This window comes from Malus sylvestris, chromosome 5, assembly GCF_916048215.2.
Source record: "Malus sylvestris chromosome 5, drMalSylv7.2, whole genome shotgun sequence".
Taxonomy (NCBI): domain Eukaryota; kingdom Viridiplantae; phylum Streptophyta; class Magnoliopsida; order Rosales; family Rosaceae; genus Malus; species Malus sylvestris.
Window position 1 is genome coordinate 21797424 of NC_062264.1, and position 16296 is coordinate 21813719.

The 16296-nt window shown below is 40.0% G+C and overlaps 1 protein-coding gene across 1 annotated transcript; it reads right to left on the minus strand.

The window, feature by feature from the left end:
- Positions 1-248: 248 nt before the first annotated feature.
- LOC126622649 (uncharacterized) lies at positions 249-641 on the minus strand. The gene has a single exon (XM_050291406.1). It carries the CDS (start codon positions 639-641, stop codon positions 249-251), a length of 393 nt encoding a protein of 130 aa, XP_050147363.1.
- Between the last annotated feature and the right edge of the window lie 15655 nt (positions 642-16296).

Below are 16296 nucleotides of genomic sequence, written 5' to 3' on the forward strand. Positions count from 1 at the left end.
TTGAACACCATGGTTCTTGCCTTTCCCATTCCACTGGCCTCGCTTCTGGCAATATCCTCGTTTGTAATTATTTCCACAAGAGGATGTGGTATTTCCTTCAAGGGAAGCAACATTCACTTTTGGGAATGGTGATGATCCATAGGTCGGGACTGATGATTCTTCATTAGAAGCTCATTGTTTTCCTCGGCTACAAGAAGTACAGATATCAGCTGGTTGTACTCAGTAAAACCTCATTCTTTATACTGTTGCTACAGGAGCACGTTGGAGGCATGAAAGGTGCTGAAAGTCTTTTCTAGCATATCTTCCTCAGCTATTGTTTCTCCACAGAGCTTCAACTGGGAACTAATACTGAACATTGCAGAATTGTATTCAGCCACTATCTTGAAAACCTGGATTCTTAGGTGAGCCCACTCATAACGAGCTCTTGGAAGAATCACCATTTTCTGGTGATTATATCTATTTTTTAGTGCCTTCCAGAGGGTTAATGGATCTTCAACTGTGACGTACTCGCTCTTTAGTCCTTTATCCAGGTGGCGACAGATAAAGATCATGGCCTTCGCCCGATCTTGGGAAGATGCATTGTTATCCTTTTTGATGGTTTCCCCAAGATTTTCTGCCTCCAGATGGATCTTGGCATCCATTACCCAGGTAAGGTAGTTCTTTCCAGTAATATCTAGGGCAACAAAATCAAGCTTTGCCACGTTCGTCATTTTTTTTTCTAAAAGAAAATTGAGGTGTGTAAGAACTTGCAATAATGTGTATGCTGGAGGAATATATTGTTAGAATTTCTGATCCTTACAAATTTTTCATTTTGATCTTCAGGCCAAAATGATAAGCACTCGAAACTTCAGGCTCGAGATTTACATGATAAATGAGGAGGGCGATTGTACCGCACCATTCTCATTGAAATAACATAGGATGAGCAATTATTCCGCACCACTCAAGTGGCATAAAAATTAAATATGCAGAGCAGGGTGGGTGATTATTCCACACCACCAAAAATTGCAATAAAATTAAATAGCAGGAAAATTAAAATAAGCAAGGTAGGGTGGGCGATTATACCGCTCCACCTAAAATTTGCAGTAAAATTAAATCTGCAGTCCAAGATGGGCGATGATACCGTACCATCTTTGATCGTAGCAAAGATAAATAAACATTGGGTTAGAAATTAGGAACTGCACCAAACAAGAAATCAAGGATATAAGTAACTGTTATGTGTTGGATATATGTCAACAATCTGTGATAAATCTATATATGCTAATAAATAAATAGTGTATGAACAATGAACTAATATTAAACAAAAATATTGAAGATTGAGGCTTGCGTACCGCAATGTCCTTGAAACAAAAATTTCACCCCTACTCAGTGCTTGTAGTTCTCTGGACGTTTGTTTCACTAGGATTCAATGATCAAGTTGGAATTCCAGCAACGAAAAACTTAACTTCTGGTGAATTTCTTTGTGGTACTCTCAATAAGAATGCTATGGATTATAGAAGGAGATATATGTTTTTTTGTGTTCTAAATGCCATGCAGATGGATGTAACTATTGGGAGACATCTCTTCAGATGGGGTGCTGTGCTCTCTGCGTTTTTCATTGACTTCAGACTTCATCTGAAAAGATGAGTCTGTTCAAATAAAATATAATTTAATTAAATTTGAAATTAATTAAAAACAATTATATATATATATATATATTAATTACCAATTAATTAGTGCACCCCAAAGCCCAACCCCAAGGGTGAGCCTAATTGTATTCTCCAATGCCTATTACTCCAATCACTTTCTATAAAGGACAAAGCCTTATAAAGTGATAAAAATCTTTTGGAAATGGCCAATGTGGGACAAAGAAATTTCTACTCAAACTACTCAAATTTCCAACATTATGTTGAGAACTAAAAGCAGGCATGGTGCGAACAATTCTTCACGAGGGTATATCCAGCATGTGAGGCAGAGGAAGAAGAAGAACAGTAAAATCCTTGAAGGAAACTTTTTTTTTTCTTTCGGCGAAGAGAAATGAGAAATGTTTTAGGGTTAGAGAGTCATGTTGATAACGTGTTATAAATAGGCAAAAGTTAGAGAGATAACCTTTGCTAGAGACATGAGCGAGGTTGTTGCAAAATATTACACTAACATAAAATGATTGCAGATAATAAAAGAGAAATAGGAGGATACTAAAAATATTCAAGCTTTCTTTCTTCTCTTGTTTTTCTTGTTATTGTTGAACACTCGTAATGCTCTATTTATAGAGCAAATATCTTGGAAACAAACAAATTACACTATTAATCATATGAAAAGTTTACTGTATGCATGTGGGCATACATACCCACTATTTACAACACATCGTTGTTATTTTCTTGATTGTTTGGTGAGCAACAAATTTAGGTCCATATGCATAGGTATATAAACACTTCATGGTGAAAATGGATACGATATTATCCTATCACCGTTATATGTATGCAATGTATGCGTAAAATTTTCTTAGGGATTTACCCCTTTCATGCATTGAGGGCCATAGACGTACATTGATCGGTGGAGAAATTTTGTATTGTGATCGGAATACGATTGGTACATCATGTGTTTCTATGTAAACGTTGAAAAATTTTACTTTTAAAGTTATTAACCTTTTAACACATATATCTCATTATTTGCATAGTAATATGTGATGTACCACTCTATGTTCTGATCACACTGAAAAATATCTCTGTCCGGTGCCGAGAAATAATTTTTTCAGGAGCGGATACACATGACACCTGGTGTTCCCCACCTATTAGCATTTCACAGCTTGGATATCATCTTCTGAAATGACTCAATCCTTCAACCTTGTTTCTGAGAATATAAATAAAACTAATTTTAACAAAAAATCAATCAAATAAACAGACAAACAACCCAAATTACCTCTAGGATCTGGAACCCTCCGCCCCACCCACACCCATTCCTCCCTTTCCCTCACATATCTGTTACCCTTTCTCTTTCTTTCTCTCTCATTTTTTTCTTTCACCTCATCTCCTACGTTGGAGAAGAACACAGGAAGCCCAACCACTTCACCATCAATTAGATTGGGATTGGGGACACCAGATTTTAGGTTAAGTTGTCATTGAACCTCCCTTCGCTTGCATGTCAAAATAAGAGTGGAGAAATAGAGGGCAGATGAGAGAGAAAAATGAGAGAGAGAGAAAAGATGGGGTGTCGCTAGTAAAGTAGTCGGCCGACGGTGGGGTGGGTACATGAAAAAATTTCTCGTCCGGTGCCGTAAAAGTCTCTCTCTCATAAGTTGACTAATCATGTATACGTACCTAGCTTTTTGTAACATCACACCCTCTTTTCATCCTTGTGGTTAAATTGTACAAAGTACAAAACGTCTTATTTACGGCCTGATGATGTCTAAAAAGCCAAAAAACAAAGTCATTATTGACTAGATTTTTTAAGAGCATTTACAAAATTATAAGTAATAGCGTATTTACTTAAGACAATAATCATGTTTTAATCCGTTAGATGAAAGTTTAGCAACTCTAATCTCCGGGATGAACATGTTTTATAATACGAAAGCTGATATATTCGTACTCCAAAAAGGCATTATACACTTTGATTAGTGTAAATAATTAAAAAAGATGAATACTATTACTAAGGCATGATTATTTTTTAAGAGTACATTTTTATGCTTCGTGAATATAAGAGGATATCATTAATGCACAATGCCAAATTTGTATTATTCAAATACATCAAAAGGATGTTCTTTCACAAAAGCTTAGTAAGAAAAACGACAATCACTTCTTAGTTCATTTTAGGGTGCTTTAGATTTTGGTATTTACAACTCATGATTCCTAGATAAAAACCCATCTACATATAAACGTTCAATAAAAACCCAAATTTAAAATCTGTAGCCACATCGGAACACTATTGACCTACTAAAACAATTTATTTACACACATGCCACTTTCCCAAATCCCTAAATTTATTCCAAATTAAAAGTTGTAGAAAAAGTGAAATAAAATATATAAACTGTTGTATTGCATTAATTGTACCCATATCATACCAAAAATTTACCTTTTTGTGATATATATGTTTTGCATTAATTGGAAAGTAAATTAATTTTTTCCAATTATTAAAAAAAAATTATACTAAATCCATATTATATATTTTAAATCAAATAACACTTCTCTAACTTGTAGATAAATTATTTTTCATGTATTGTTCATATATTAGGCATGTTTTATTGTTGTATAAATATAGGTATGACATATTTTTCAATATAATACATCAATTTACATTTCTTCTTGTTATGGGTAAATTATTCTCCATGTATTAGTGAAAAAAAAGAAAGATATTATATTACACACGGGGTATAATTTTTTGTAGGTAAATTATTGGAAATTAATTTGTAGGTAGGTAAATTCATTTGTTCCAATTATATAAAACAATATTGTGAACACGGAATATTCCTGAAACGAAAGAGACAAGAAACGACGTGCACCAACAAATATTTGTATTTGATGATTTTGGGTTACAATCTCTCTCTATTTTGATCCTCTGATTCGATCTCCGTAAGGTGTTGATTGGTTGGTGTTTCATTGATCCAAGGGCCGTCGAGGCTTGATCTGGGATGAATAGTTGGAAGTTTCTTCAAAGGGCCGTGGGCTTGATCTTTGAAGGTGGATTTGAGCGGATCTTTAAGGGCTTTTGGGCTTGATCTTGAAGAAACAGTGATGAACAGATCTTCAAGGGCTTTTGGGCTTAATCTTGAAGAACGGTTGGATGTGTGGATTTGTCGACGTTTGTTGATCCAAATGGCCGTTGGGGCTTGATCTTGGAAGAACGATGAACGAAGAACGCTTTCTTCAAGGGCCGTCGGGGCTTGATCTTGAATTGGTGGATGGTTGATCCAAGGGTCGTCGGGGCTTGATCTTGGAAGAAAGATGAACGAAGAACGAAGAACACTTTCTTCAAGGGCCGTCGGGGCTTGATCTTGAATTGGTGGATGATTGTTGATCCAAAGGGCCGTTGGGGCTTGATCTTGGAAGAACGATGAACGAAGAACGAAGAACGCTTTCTTCAAGGGCCGTCGGGGCTTGATCTTGAAGGTGGATGATTGTTGATCCAAGGGCCGTCGAGGCTTGATCTTGGAAGAACGATGAACGAAGAACGAAGAACACTTTCTTGATTCTTCGGGAACCTGGATGCTTGAGAGCTTCGGAGTTTCAGAGCTTCAGAGCTTCAAGGTGTAATATGAATTGGTCCCCTTAAATGAATGAAATGGGCTTGTATTTATAGAATTTTCCAATGCCTAATTTTGAATATAATATCCCAGATGAAATAAGTCGTTTCTGCCAGGTGTTGACACGTGTCCTATTTGATGACTTTTCCAACTCATTTCAATTTTCGTTGAGTCACACGCTACGTGTAAAATTTATGTAATACATGAGCGTTGACACTTTGATTTATCGGTCAACATTTATTTACGAAATTTCGATGTCTACAAATATATTTACTACACCTAGATTTTATATATATATATATATATTTTTTTTTTTTTGAGAAAACCTAGATTATGTTGTGGTCTATTTTATTTGACAATATTTAGGGTGGCCGGCAACAAGGAGAAGAGAGAAAAGAGAGATGTGTACGTGGAATTGTAGGGGAATGTGTGTTGTTATCCCTCTTACATTGTGCCTTTATTTATAGTAGTAGAAGGAGAGAAGATATTCCTTCATCCCCAAGGAATACAAGATACAATAGGAAAGGATAACTAGAATCAAATCTAATCTAGGATTTACACAATCACACTTAAACTAGGAATGTTTACAACACTCCCCCTTGAGTGTATAAATACTCAAGGTAGATTTAGTATCATGCAGAAGTTGAGGAAGTCGACTCATCGACATTGATTCCAAGGAACAACTCTTATTCTCAATAAGGTAGGAACTTGCATAAGTAGTAAGTCTCACTAAAAAACACTAAGGCTATGGCAAAAACCCAAGGAGGGACAAAATCCATAGTCTAAGGAAAAATGCGTGAGAAATGCAAAAGTCAAAGAAACGTCTACAGGATGTCATCAGGGATATGACCAGCCCAAGGTGGGTGCCTCGTTAAAACCTAGTTAGGTAGCAAAAACCCAGTGGGAAAAATGCTCCTAATCGTAGGGAAAAAGAATACATTAAGATCAAGCAAGTATCTACAGGATACTCCCCCTGAGTTTGACATAATTTCAAAGAGAAATAGCAAAGTTACAACTCAGAAAGTTTACACATACCAGTTCCATGAACAAGCTTCTATAACGTCGTCTTCGGTAGTGATATGGTGAAGAGGTCAGCCAGATTGTCTTGTGAACGGATTTGCATGACTTCAATCTTCTAATGCTTTTGTTGTTGATGTGTAAAGAAGAATTTCGGTGCAATATGCTTGGTGTTGTCTCTTTTGATGTAACCCTTCTTGAGCTGTTCAATGCAAGGTGCATTGTCTTCAAAGATCGTCGTCGTGACATTAACGGCGGGATGAAGATCACAGGAGCTTCAAATATGGCCCACTACTGCTCTCAACGAAAAGCATCCCCGAGTTGCTTCATGTAAGGCAAGAATTTCAACATGGTTAGACGAAGTGGTAACTAAGGTCTGTTTAGTTGACCTTTAAGATATTGCGGTGCCTCTAACGGTAAAGACATAACCCGTTTGAGAGAGCGCCTTGTGTGGATCAGATAAGTATCATGTGTCGTCATAACCAACAAGGCGAGAATCAACTTGAGAAGCATAGGGTGCGACACCATTCGAGGATTCATAGGGATAGAACAAGCCCAAATCCGTAGTACCCTTAAGGTAACGAAAGATGTCTTTCACTTTAGTCCAGTGTCTGCGTGTAGGTGCATTACTGTATCTTTCCAAAAGATTAACAACGAAGGAGATGTCGGGTCTAGTGCATTGAGCTAAGTACAATAAAGTGCCTATCGCACCAAGATAAGGAACTTCAGGCTCCAAAATCTCTTCATCATCCTTCTTAGGACGGAAGGGATCTCATTTTGCATCTAGTGAACGAACAACCATATGAGTACTTGAAGACTTCGATTTATCCTCATTAAAGTGGCACAACACCTTCTGGGTGTAGTTCGATTGATGTACTGGAATTCCATCCGAACAATGCTCTATCTCAAGATCGAGACAATATCGAGTTTTACCTAGATCTTTCATCTCAAATTCTGACTTCAGGTGTGCGGCAGTTTTCGCGAGCTTTTCAAGAGTTCCTATAAGATTCATGTCATTGACATATACTGCAACAATCGCAAATCCGGAATGTGACTTCTTAATGAACACACAAGGGTATAGTTCATTGTTCACATATCCCTGACTAGTCAAATACTCACTCAGATGGTTATACCACATTCTTCTGGATTGTTTCAAACCGTAGAGTGAGCGCCTCAACATAATTGAGAGCATGTTTCGGGGTTTGGAAGTATTTGAACCAGTCAATGCAAGTCCTTCGGGAACTTTCATATAGATTTTCGTATCAAGATCCCCATAGATATACGTGGTTACTACGTCCATCAGCTGCATATCCAGTTTTTCGAAAACTACCAAACTGATAAGGTAGTGAAAAGTAATCACATCCATAACGGGTGAATAAGGTTTGTCATAGTCAATTCTTAGGCGTTGTGAGAAGCCTTATGCAACAAGATGAGCTTTGTAATGCACAATTTCGTTCTTCTCATTACGCTTCCCAACGAAAACCCATTTGTAGCCAACGGGCTTCACATGTGGAGGAGTAGGAGCTACGAGTCCAAACACCTTATGTTTCGCAAGCGAATCGAGTTCGACTTGGATTGCTTGTTTCCAGTTTGACCAATCAGTTCCACGTCAACATTCATCAACGGAACGCGGTTCAATGTCATCGCTCAACATGATCTTAGTAGCTACTACAAATGCTAATACATCATCGACAATCATCTTATTTCTACATCACACATCATCTAAACTAGCATAATAGACTGAAATCTCACAATTCTCGGGAGGAGGATTCGTCTCTTAAAGGATGCTTCCATAATCTAGAATTTCCTTATGAGTTGGGTAGAATGAGTAAGCGATAGTCGGATTCACGGTAAGTTCTTCAGGACCTTGTGCTATGGTTTTCCTCTACCGGGGGTGTGAATCCTGTGAACCAAGAGGTCTGCCACACTTTTTTGTAGGGGCAGATGATTGGCTAGCCATTAATGTACATGGATCACCAAGATTGGCGTCCCGGGCTTCCAAGAGGGCAGTTCGTCGTACATTTGGTACATCCATCTTTGCAGGCGTATTCGCAGTTGGAATATGTGATCTTGTCACGCGCGCTAGATTGGTGAAAGCATCTGACATGCTTTGAGCTATGCTCTGGAGATCTAATATGTGCTGCACTTCATTTTCAAACTGAGCAGTGCGGGGATCTAAATGAGACAAAGTAGGAGTCATCCACGATAATGTGCGTCGTTTTTCAGGAACGTTGATGTTCTTCTCTGCCCCTAACGACGGGAATACTGTCTCATAGAAGTGACAATCCATGAAACAAGAGGTAAACAAATCGCTTGTCAAAGGTTTTAAGTAACGAATAATCAAAGGAGAATCATATCCGACATAGATTCTCATCCTTCGCTGAGGCCCCATTTTTATACGTAAGGGCGGCGAGATCGAGACATATACCACACAACTAAAAACACGCAAATGTGATATGTCGAGTTGGTATCCGGTAACCAACTGAAGGGCACTAAATGGTTGTGTCAAAATAAGCCTCAGGCGGACCAACTTTGCTGCGTGCAATATTGCATGGCCCCAAGCAGCGATCGGGAGCTTGGTACGTATGACCAATGATTGAGCAATCATTCGTAAGCGCTTAATGAAAACCTCTGCCAGGCCGTTCTGGGTGTGAACATGGGGTACAAGATGTTCAACTTCAACCCCAAACAACATGGAATAGTCATAAAAAGTTTTAGATGTGAATTCTCCAGCATTATCCAATCAAATAGATTTGATCGGATAATTAGGGTGGTGAGCCCTGAGCTTGATAATCTAAGCCAACAGTTTGGAGAATGCAGCGTTTCTTGTGGACAACAGACACACGTGTGACCATTGTGTGGAAGCGTTAACCAAAACTATAAAGTATCTAAATGGTCCGCATGAAGGGTGAATCGATCCACAAATGTCCCCCTAATCCATTGTAGAAAAATGGGACGTTTCGAACAAATCTTGTCATAAGAAGGCTTAGTAATAAGCTTTCCCATCGAACATATTTGACATGCAATTCCTAGGATCGAACCTAAACTTCAGGTTAGTGGATTCCCGTGTGAAGATTTGAGGATACGGCTTATTGCTATTCGTCCAGGATGTCCCAAACGATCATGTCAAAGTGTAATTTTGTGCACGGCCCTAGTAGTAGGGCTGGCCATATAGTGGCATTCAATGGGGCATATGGTCGTAGTATACAAACCACTCGGGATACGCTCCATCTTCTTTAAATACGCTTCTAGCCATATTCGTAGGAAGTTATACACAGAAATTCAACTCCGTTTTCTACGTGGGTTTCAGTGTGGTAATTGTTGTCTCTAATGTTCTTGAAACTTAATAGTGTTCTTCCGGAACGTGGAGAATATAGTGCCTTAGAAATGGTCAAGATTGTACCATTAAACAACATTATATGTGCCTTACCATATCCTTCTATCAGGTTGGATGGGCCTAAGAGGGTTGTCAGAGGTGCACTCTTAGGTATGAAGTTAGTGAAATAGATGCGTTCATGCAAAACTGTGTGTGTGGTTGCACTATCTGCCAAACAACTAACTTTCCCACTAGTCATACCTAGAATGAAAAATTAATTTGAATCGGTCACTTGCATAAAAGTTTATAAAAACAATTATCAATTCAAAATAATTTCATTTATTCAAGGATTAAAAACTAAATATCCATAACAAATCACCAACTAATAATCCAAAATGTTTGGGCCTAAAATACTGGTTTGGGCCAAGTTTAGAATTATTCTCGGCCCGGAAGCGTTGCTCAGGGGCCCGCTGTGTCATATCAAGATGAGGTAGTTGAATCCTGATACAATAAGGAGTCTCGGCAAGATGAGGGTGCTGAAACTTGAGACTAAATACAGCATGATAAGGGGTTGAGTTCAAAGTCCTAATAAGAGTAGGACTGGCCGAGATAAGATTGGATTGGGGTAAGGAGTCCTAATTCGAGTATAGTTTTGATTCGATCAAGCAGGTTTGCTACTATAAATAGAGGGAGGAGTGCGTCATTCAAAGCCCCCTCCAATTCAACACACAAACTGCCCTGCGTAAATTCTCGCTCTATGCGAAACCTCTTAACAACCTTGAGATTTTTATTTTCTTTTTTACTGACACATCTTCAGTTTAGATAAACAGCACCGTGAAGGCAACCAGGGAACATCTTCAGTTTGGATAAACAGCACTGTCGCTGTAGAATTAGCCGACTGCGGAGCACTTTTAGTTTGGATAAACAGCACTGCGTCAAGGCCGACTGGTTATCTATCCAAGTCTCGGTAGAGAAGGGTTTTCAAATCCTTATTGGCAAAGATCATCTCAAGAACCTTCTTGGCGAAGTGAGGTATTATGAATCACCAAGACTCGGTGCGTTGAACGCCGAGTTATTTTATGAATGGATACTCATAAGTTGGATTTAGAGTTCGGCATTCTGATGGCCAAACCATATTTACTATTAAAACGTACATCTACTTTGAATACTTGTGTCCATATAGTCTGGTGTCGATTCGGCGTGCTTATACTCTTACAAATATAATCATCGTGACTGAATCCGACGCTGACAATTTGTGAACTTCGTAGAACTAGCAACCTTGTCTTCAGGGTTTAGAACCCGAAGGTCGAGAGTGTTCCTTCCTCGGCCACAATCGCAAGATCGAGAAGTCAGCAGTGCACCCAACACAACATCAACATATTTTACTCCTCGATCGAGCTCTGTCGATGAGTTAGCATGCCCCGCATTAACCGAATGACATAGTTAGCTTACTAGTTACTCAGCCTGCGCGCTACGTAAGCTTGGTAGTTTTTAGGGTCAACATTTTGGCACGCCCAGTGGGACCAAGTGCTAAAACTACGAAGTTCATGACCATTGAGACACGATCGGTTAAAAAGAAAACAATCATGGGAAAGTCAACGACCGATCTGCCAATTCAGAGTCCTGGACAAGAAGTGTGCCATGCGTGAAATCTCCTCGTTGCTATGACCTTTGAGGCTGCAAATGTGACACACCGAGAAAATGAGGTTTGTCTCGGTACCCAGCCTTGAAACATAGAAGTACCCAACCGAACCGCAGGCGTTTTCATTGAAAGAATAGTGAAGGACTGCGACGAAAATAGTGGTGAAGGTTTTGACCTTCAAACTAGGTCATTTCTTCGAAGACGACTTGACGAGTAATCTCAGTAGGTTGAACAGATAGTTACCCAAAAAATGAACAGTTTACTCAAGGTAATACGAAGTAATGGTGAGACACACACCCAATTGCTCAAATTATTAGTTAGCAGAGTCCTCGCAGGGGGACCTGTTGATCAGTCTCGACAATTTCCACTCAAAAGTAATCCGCTACAGGCCGAAGTAGGATCTACTCGGCTCAAAACAATTGACTTGGAAATAAAGGGAGGATCAAGTAGTAGGTCAGATGGATCCAACCAGAGAATGGAAGTATCATCTGTCGATATGATCGAAGTCTAAAGGATGATCGATTCGGCCAAAAAAATGGCCCGAAGTTCTTGAAATTCATCCATCCATATCCAGCTTATGTGGAAAAATTCAAATATCCTAAAGGCTTCAAGATCCCAGATTTCAGCCTTTTTGCTGGAGAATTGTCCTTGTCCTTGTTAGAACATGTGGCCCGGTTCGCTGCGCAATATGGAGATGTCAATAGTGATTTCCATAAACAGCAACTGTTCAACTTTTCGTTGACGGGCTCAACATTCGCATGGTATATCAACCTCTCACCTAATTCCATCCAAAGTTGGGAGGAGCTGGTCAAGAAATTTCACGAACAATTTTATCGGCCGGGGATGGAAATGTCAGTTTCTTCACTGGCTAGGATGACTCAAGCATCTGATGAGTCACCAATGGACTATCTTACAAGGTTTAAATTGGCCAGGAATTGGTGCCGAGTACCTCTACCCGAAGTCGAATTTGATAAGCTTACTTTGAATGGGGTAGACGTGGAGTACAAAAAGAAATTCCTAGGGGCAAACTTCCTAGATATGTACGAATTAACCCAACATGTCAAGCAATATGATTATTTGCTCCGAGAGGAAAACATCTCGAGGAATGATTTACAAAAATCTCACGATCAACTATGCATCGGCCGAAGGCGAAGATTCCCAGTACGTCAATGTGGACACTACCGAGATAGTAATAGATAAACCATATGTCTGCAAGGCATTGACTCAAATTAATTCCAAGGATGCCAAAACCCGCTCGACCACTGAAGAGACTGTGAAAACATCAAAAGTTTACACTTTTGATATCACTAAGGCCGATGTAATTTTGGACCAGTTGTTGTTAGCAAAGATTATCAAACTTCGGCTAGGACATAACATTCCCAAGGCCGAAGAGCTTAAAGGAAAGACATATTGCAAGTACCATAACTCGACTAAGCATACCACGAACAACTGCACCGTGTTCCGTGATGATATTCAAAGCTGGATTGATAAAGGCAAGCTAAAGTTTCCTGAAAAACAAATGGTGGTCGACGTTAATCCATTCCATTCGGCAACAGTTGGCATGGTAGAAGCCCATTTTCCCAAGAACAAAGGGAAAGGGAAGGGCGAGTTTGTCCCGATACAACAAGTCCCAAAGTAAAACTCTCGGCCACGACACAAAATTGATCTATTTTCCAATGAACCGCCCATCAAGTTTTCGGTACCGGCCGTAGTCGAATCTATGTCAGACTCCAGTATAGAAGAAACTGACGGGCTGATGGTTTTGTGCAGCAATTGTAAGGCACGCGTCATATTAACCGAACCGAAGGAGAGACCGCCTCAGACTCCAACACCACGACAACCATCCAAGCCTGCGGTGACACCTCCAAAGGAACTTGGCGAAGGCCAGTGCCAGAAAGTGTTCGATAGGCTCGGCTCTTAGGAATAGACAGATGGCCATGCTTTGGCCAGACGACGCCTTGATTTCGACGCCCTATTTTATAACGAAGATTATTACTCGCGTAATTCTAGCAGTTCAAGTTCATCGACAAATAAAAAAACCTTCAAACCGCCTGAGCCATGTGACCGACGTTGGTACAGTTATAACTTTCCCACTGGCATGTATACTGTACTATTTTGGTTGCTAAACGACAGGCAACCCAGACCATTTCGACGCTAGCGGATAGATTGCATGGCTCAATGGCAAGCAACCCAGACCATTTTGGTTGCTAAATGGCAGCTGAAAGAAGCGATATAAAGCGGAGATGATTGACAAACCCCAACAATCATGGTTGAATTACAAGGGCAAAAGGGAACCGATCGTAACTTTGAAACCACTATTGATGAGTTTGAGAAGCGCATCAAACTCTTCCTTCAGCTTGGGGGGATGAAGGTTCGTCTCGAGTAGTTTGGGAAAGACGCCGAAAGAAAATTTTCCCCATTACCCCCGCAAAAGCCGTTAATAAGAGTTCGACAGAATCTACACCCTCTATTCCTCTGCGAATCCTTAGAGTACATAAGAGAGTTTCATAAGAAATATTCTGCCAATGATTTGTACGGCCTACCCAAGGCGTGTCAAGAAGCTCTCGACCTAGCATTAACTTGTCCTGATGCTGAACAGATTATTCAAAAAACCACTGATCTAGCAATTAAGGCCACGTTCCAGCACATACGAGAAGCTAGGGTCTTTAGTTTTGAGGTCAATCCATACACGAACATTGATATGGCCGAGCTTTCTTTTTCTCTTGAAGATCTTCAATACTTACGACACCATTTCAAAGTCTTCTCGGCCGTATCTCTCTTTGGTCTTACGACTGATGAAAAAGATCAGGTGGCACATCTGGCTACATAGACACAAAGGACCCCTGGATTGCCTATAAAGAACGAGCTCATAAAGCATTGCAGGGGCAAAGTTAAACACCAGAAACGAATGGGATCGAAGATAACAGTTAGAAAGAAGCAAGGTCGGGTTACATATCATAAGAGCAAGTACCTATTGAGGCATACGATGATCAAGTCGAGGATACTCTAACGCACAATGCTGCAGCTCTCGATAACCCGGAAGATGACGACCAAGATCCGATAGGCCATTCGGTCTTTGAAAACATGGAAATCAGCATGGTTCATGTTTTACCTGCTGAATTCCAGCCAACTGCACACCAACCAAATTTCTTGGATGGTGATATGGTTGCTGAGGAAGCAACACAAGTCGATTTCATCACCACCATTGAAGATGGGCAAGCAAATAACGACGACAAACTTAAAGCAGCTCTGGCCATATTGTTTCCCCGCTTATCCTCGATTAATCTTCAACATTTAAAGCCGTTGTATGTCATGGCTCACATTGAAGGTTATCCAATCTCTAAAATTTTCATCGATTATAGGGCGACGATCAATATCATGCCCATATCCGTCATGAAAGCATTACAATGATCCAACGACAAACTCATCCCATCAGGAATAAACATGAGCAGCTTCGTCAGTGACAAATCCCAAACCAAATGAGTACTCCTTTTAGAAGTAAACATTGCAAGTTGCAATCACATGATCATATTTTTTATCGTCGACTCCAAGACGGAGTATAATGCATTGCTCGGTTGGGATTAGATTCATCAAACGAATTGCATTCCCTTTTCTTTATATCAAGTTCTTATCTTTTGGGATGGAAAATCAGTTGTGGTTCATCTGGCCGACAGTCAGCCGTTCGAAGCCAATATGATTCAGGCACAGTATTACGATGACCATGTCAGTTATATTACCCAACAGGGTTTGAACGAGGAAAGGCGACCGACTCGAATTTCAGTCCAGAAAGCGATCAAGGTAGGCGCCGAAATTGTCCATCAGGATTTGGTGAGACTTGGGTTGGCTGATCTGATCCCCGACATTGATGCTTGAAGAAAGACAAGACAGACGCCAAGCCACGGTTTCATCTACCATGGAATGACTGCTGGACCACTGGTACGCTATTTCCAAACACCCAAATTCGGGCGTCAACTTAGTCAAATTTTTGGCCAAAAAATGAGACAACGACCCCATACTATCACTAGACAAAGTTCAGGCTACACTGGCTGAGCTTGAGGATAGTCAACCTCAAGTTAAAGATACATTAAAGGAAATAAATGTTGGAACGGCTAAAGAGCCACAACCTTTGTTCATTAGTGCTTTGTTACCCCAACATGTAAAAATTGAGCTTTGTAATTTGCTTAAAGAATTTAAGGATTGTTTTGCTTGGAGTTACCATGAGATGTTTGGTCTAGATCATACACTAGTTGAACATGAATTGCGCATCAAACCTAGGTGTAAACCATTATGCCAACCACTTCGACGATTCTCGATCGAAGTACAACTCGGCATAAAAGATGAACTTGTTCGACTTTTAAAAGCTGGGTTTATTCAGACAACTCGATACATCGAATGGCTGGTGAATATCGGCCCCGTTTTAAAGAAAAGTGGTGCCCTGCACATATGTATTGATTTTCTAAATTTGAACTTGTCAACGCCTAAAGACGAGTATCCAATGCCAATTTCATATTTGTTAATCGACGCAGCAGCACACCACGAGATCTTATCCTTTATGGATGGACATGCTGGTTATAACTAAATTTTCATTGACGAAGCTGATGTCCATAAAACCACTTTTCGTTGCCCCAGGTCACTCAGCACATACGAATGGGTCGTCATGCCATTCGGCCTCAAGAATGCCGATGCCACATACCAACGAGCCATGAACACTATTTTTCATGATTTGATTAGTACCATCTTCGAGGTCTACATCGACGATGTTGTAATCAAATTAAAATGTCGGCAGACACACTTGGATGACCTCCGTCAGGCTTTCCTACGTATGCGCCGATACAATCTTAAGATAAATCCTGCCAAATGTGCTTTCGGCGTATAAGCCGGCAATTTTTTAGGAATCCTCGTACATCATCGTGGTATTAAGGTGGATGATAACAAGGCTCGCACAATCATCAATGCTCTATCCCCAACGACTAAGAAACAACTACAATTGTTGCTCGGCAAGATTAACTTTCTCCGTCGATTTATTGCTAATTCGGCTGGGAAAATGAAAACCTTCTCCACACTTTTGAAACTTAAGGATTCTAACATCTTCAAATGGCGTGCAGAACA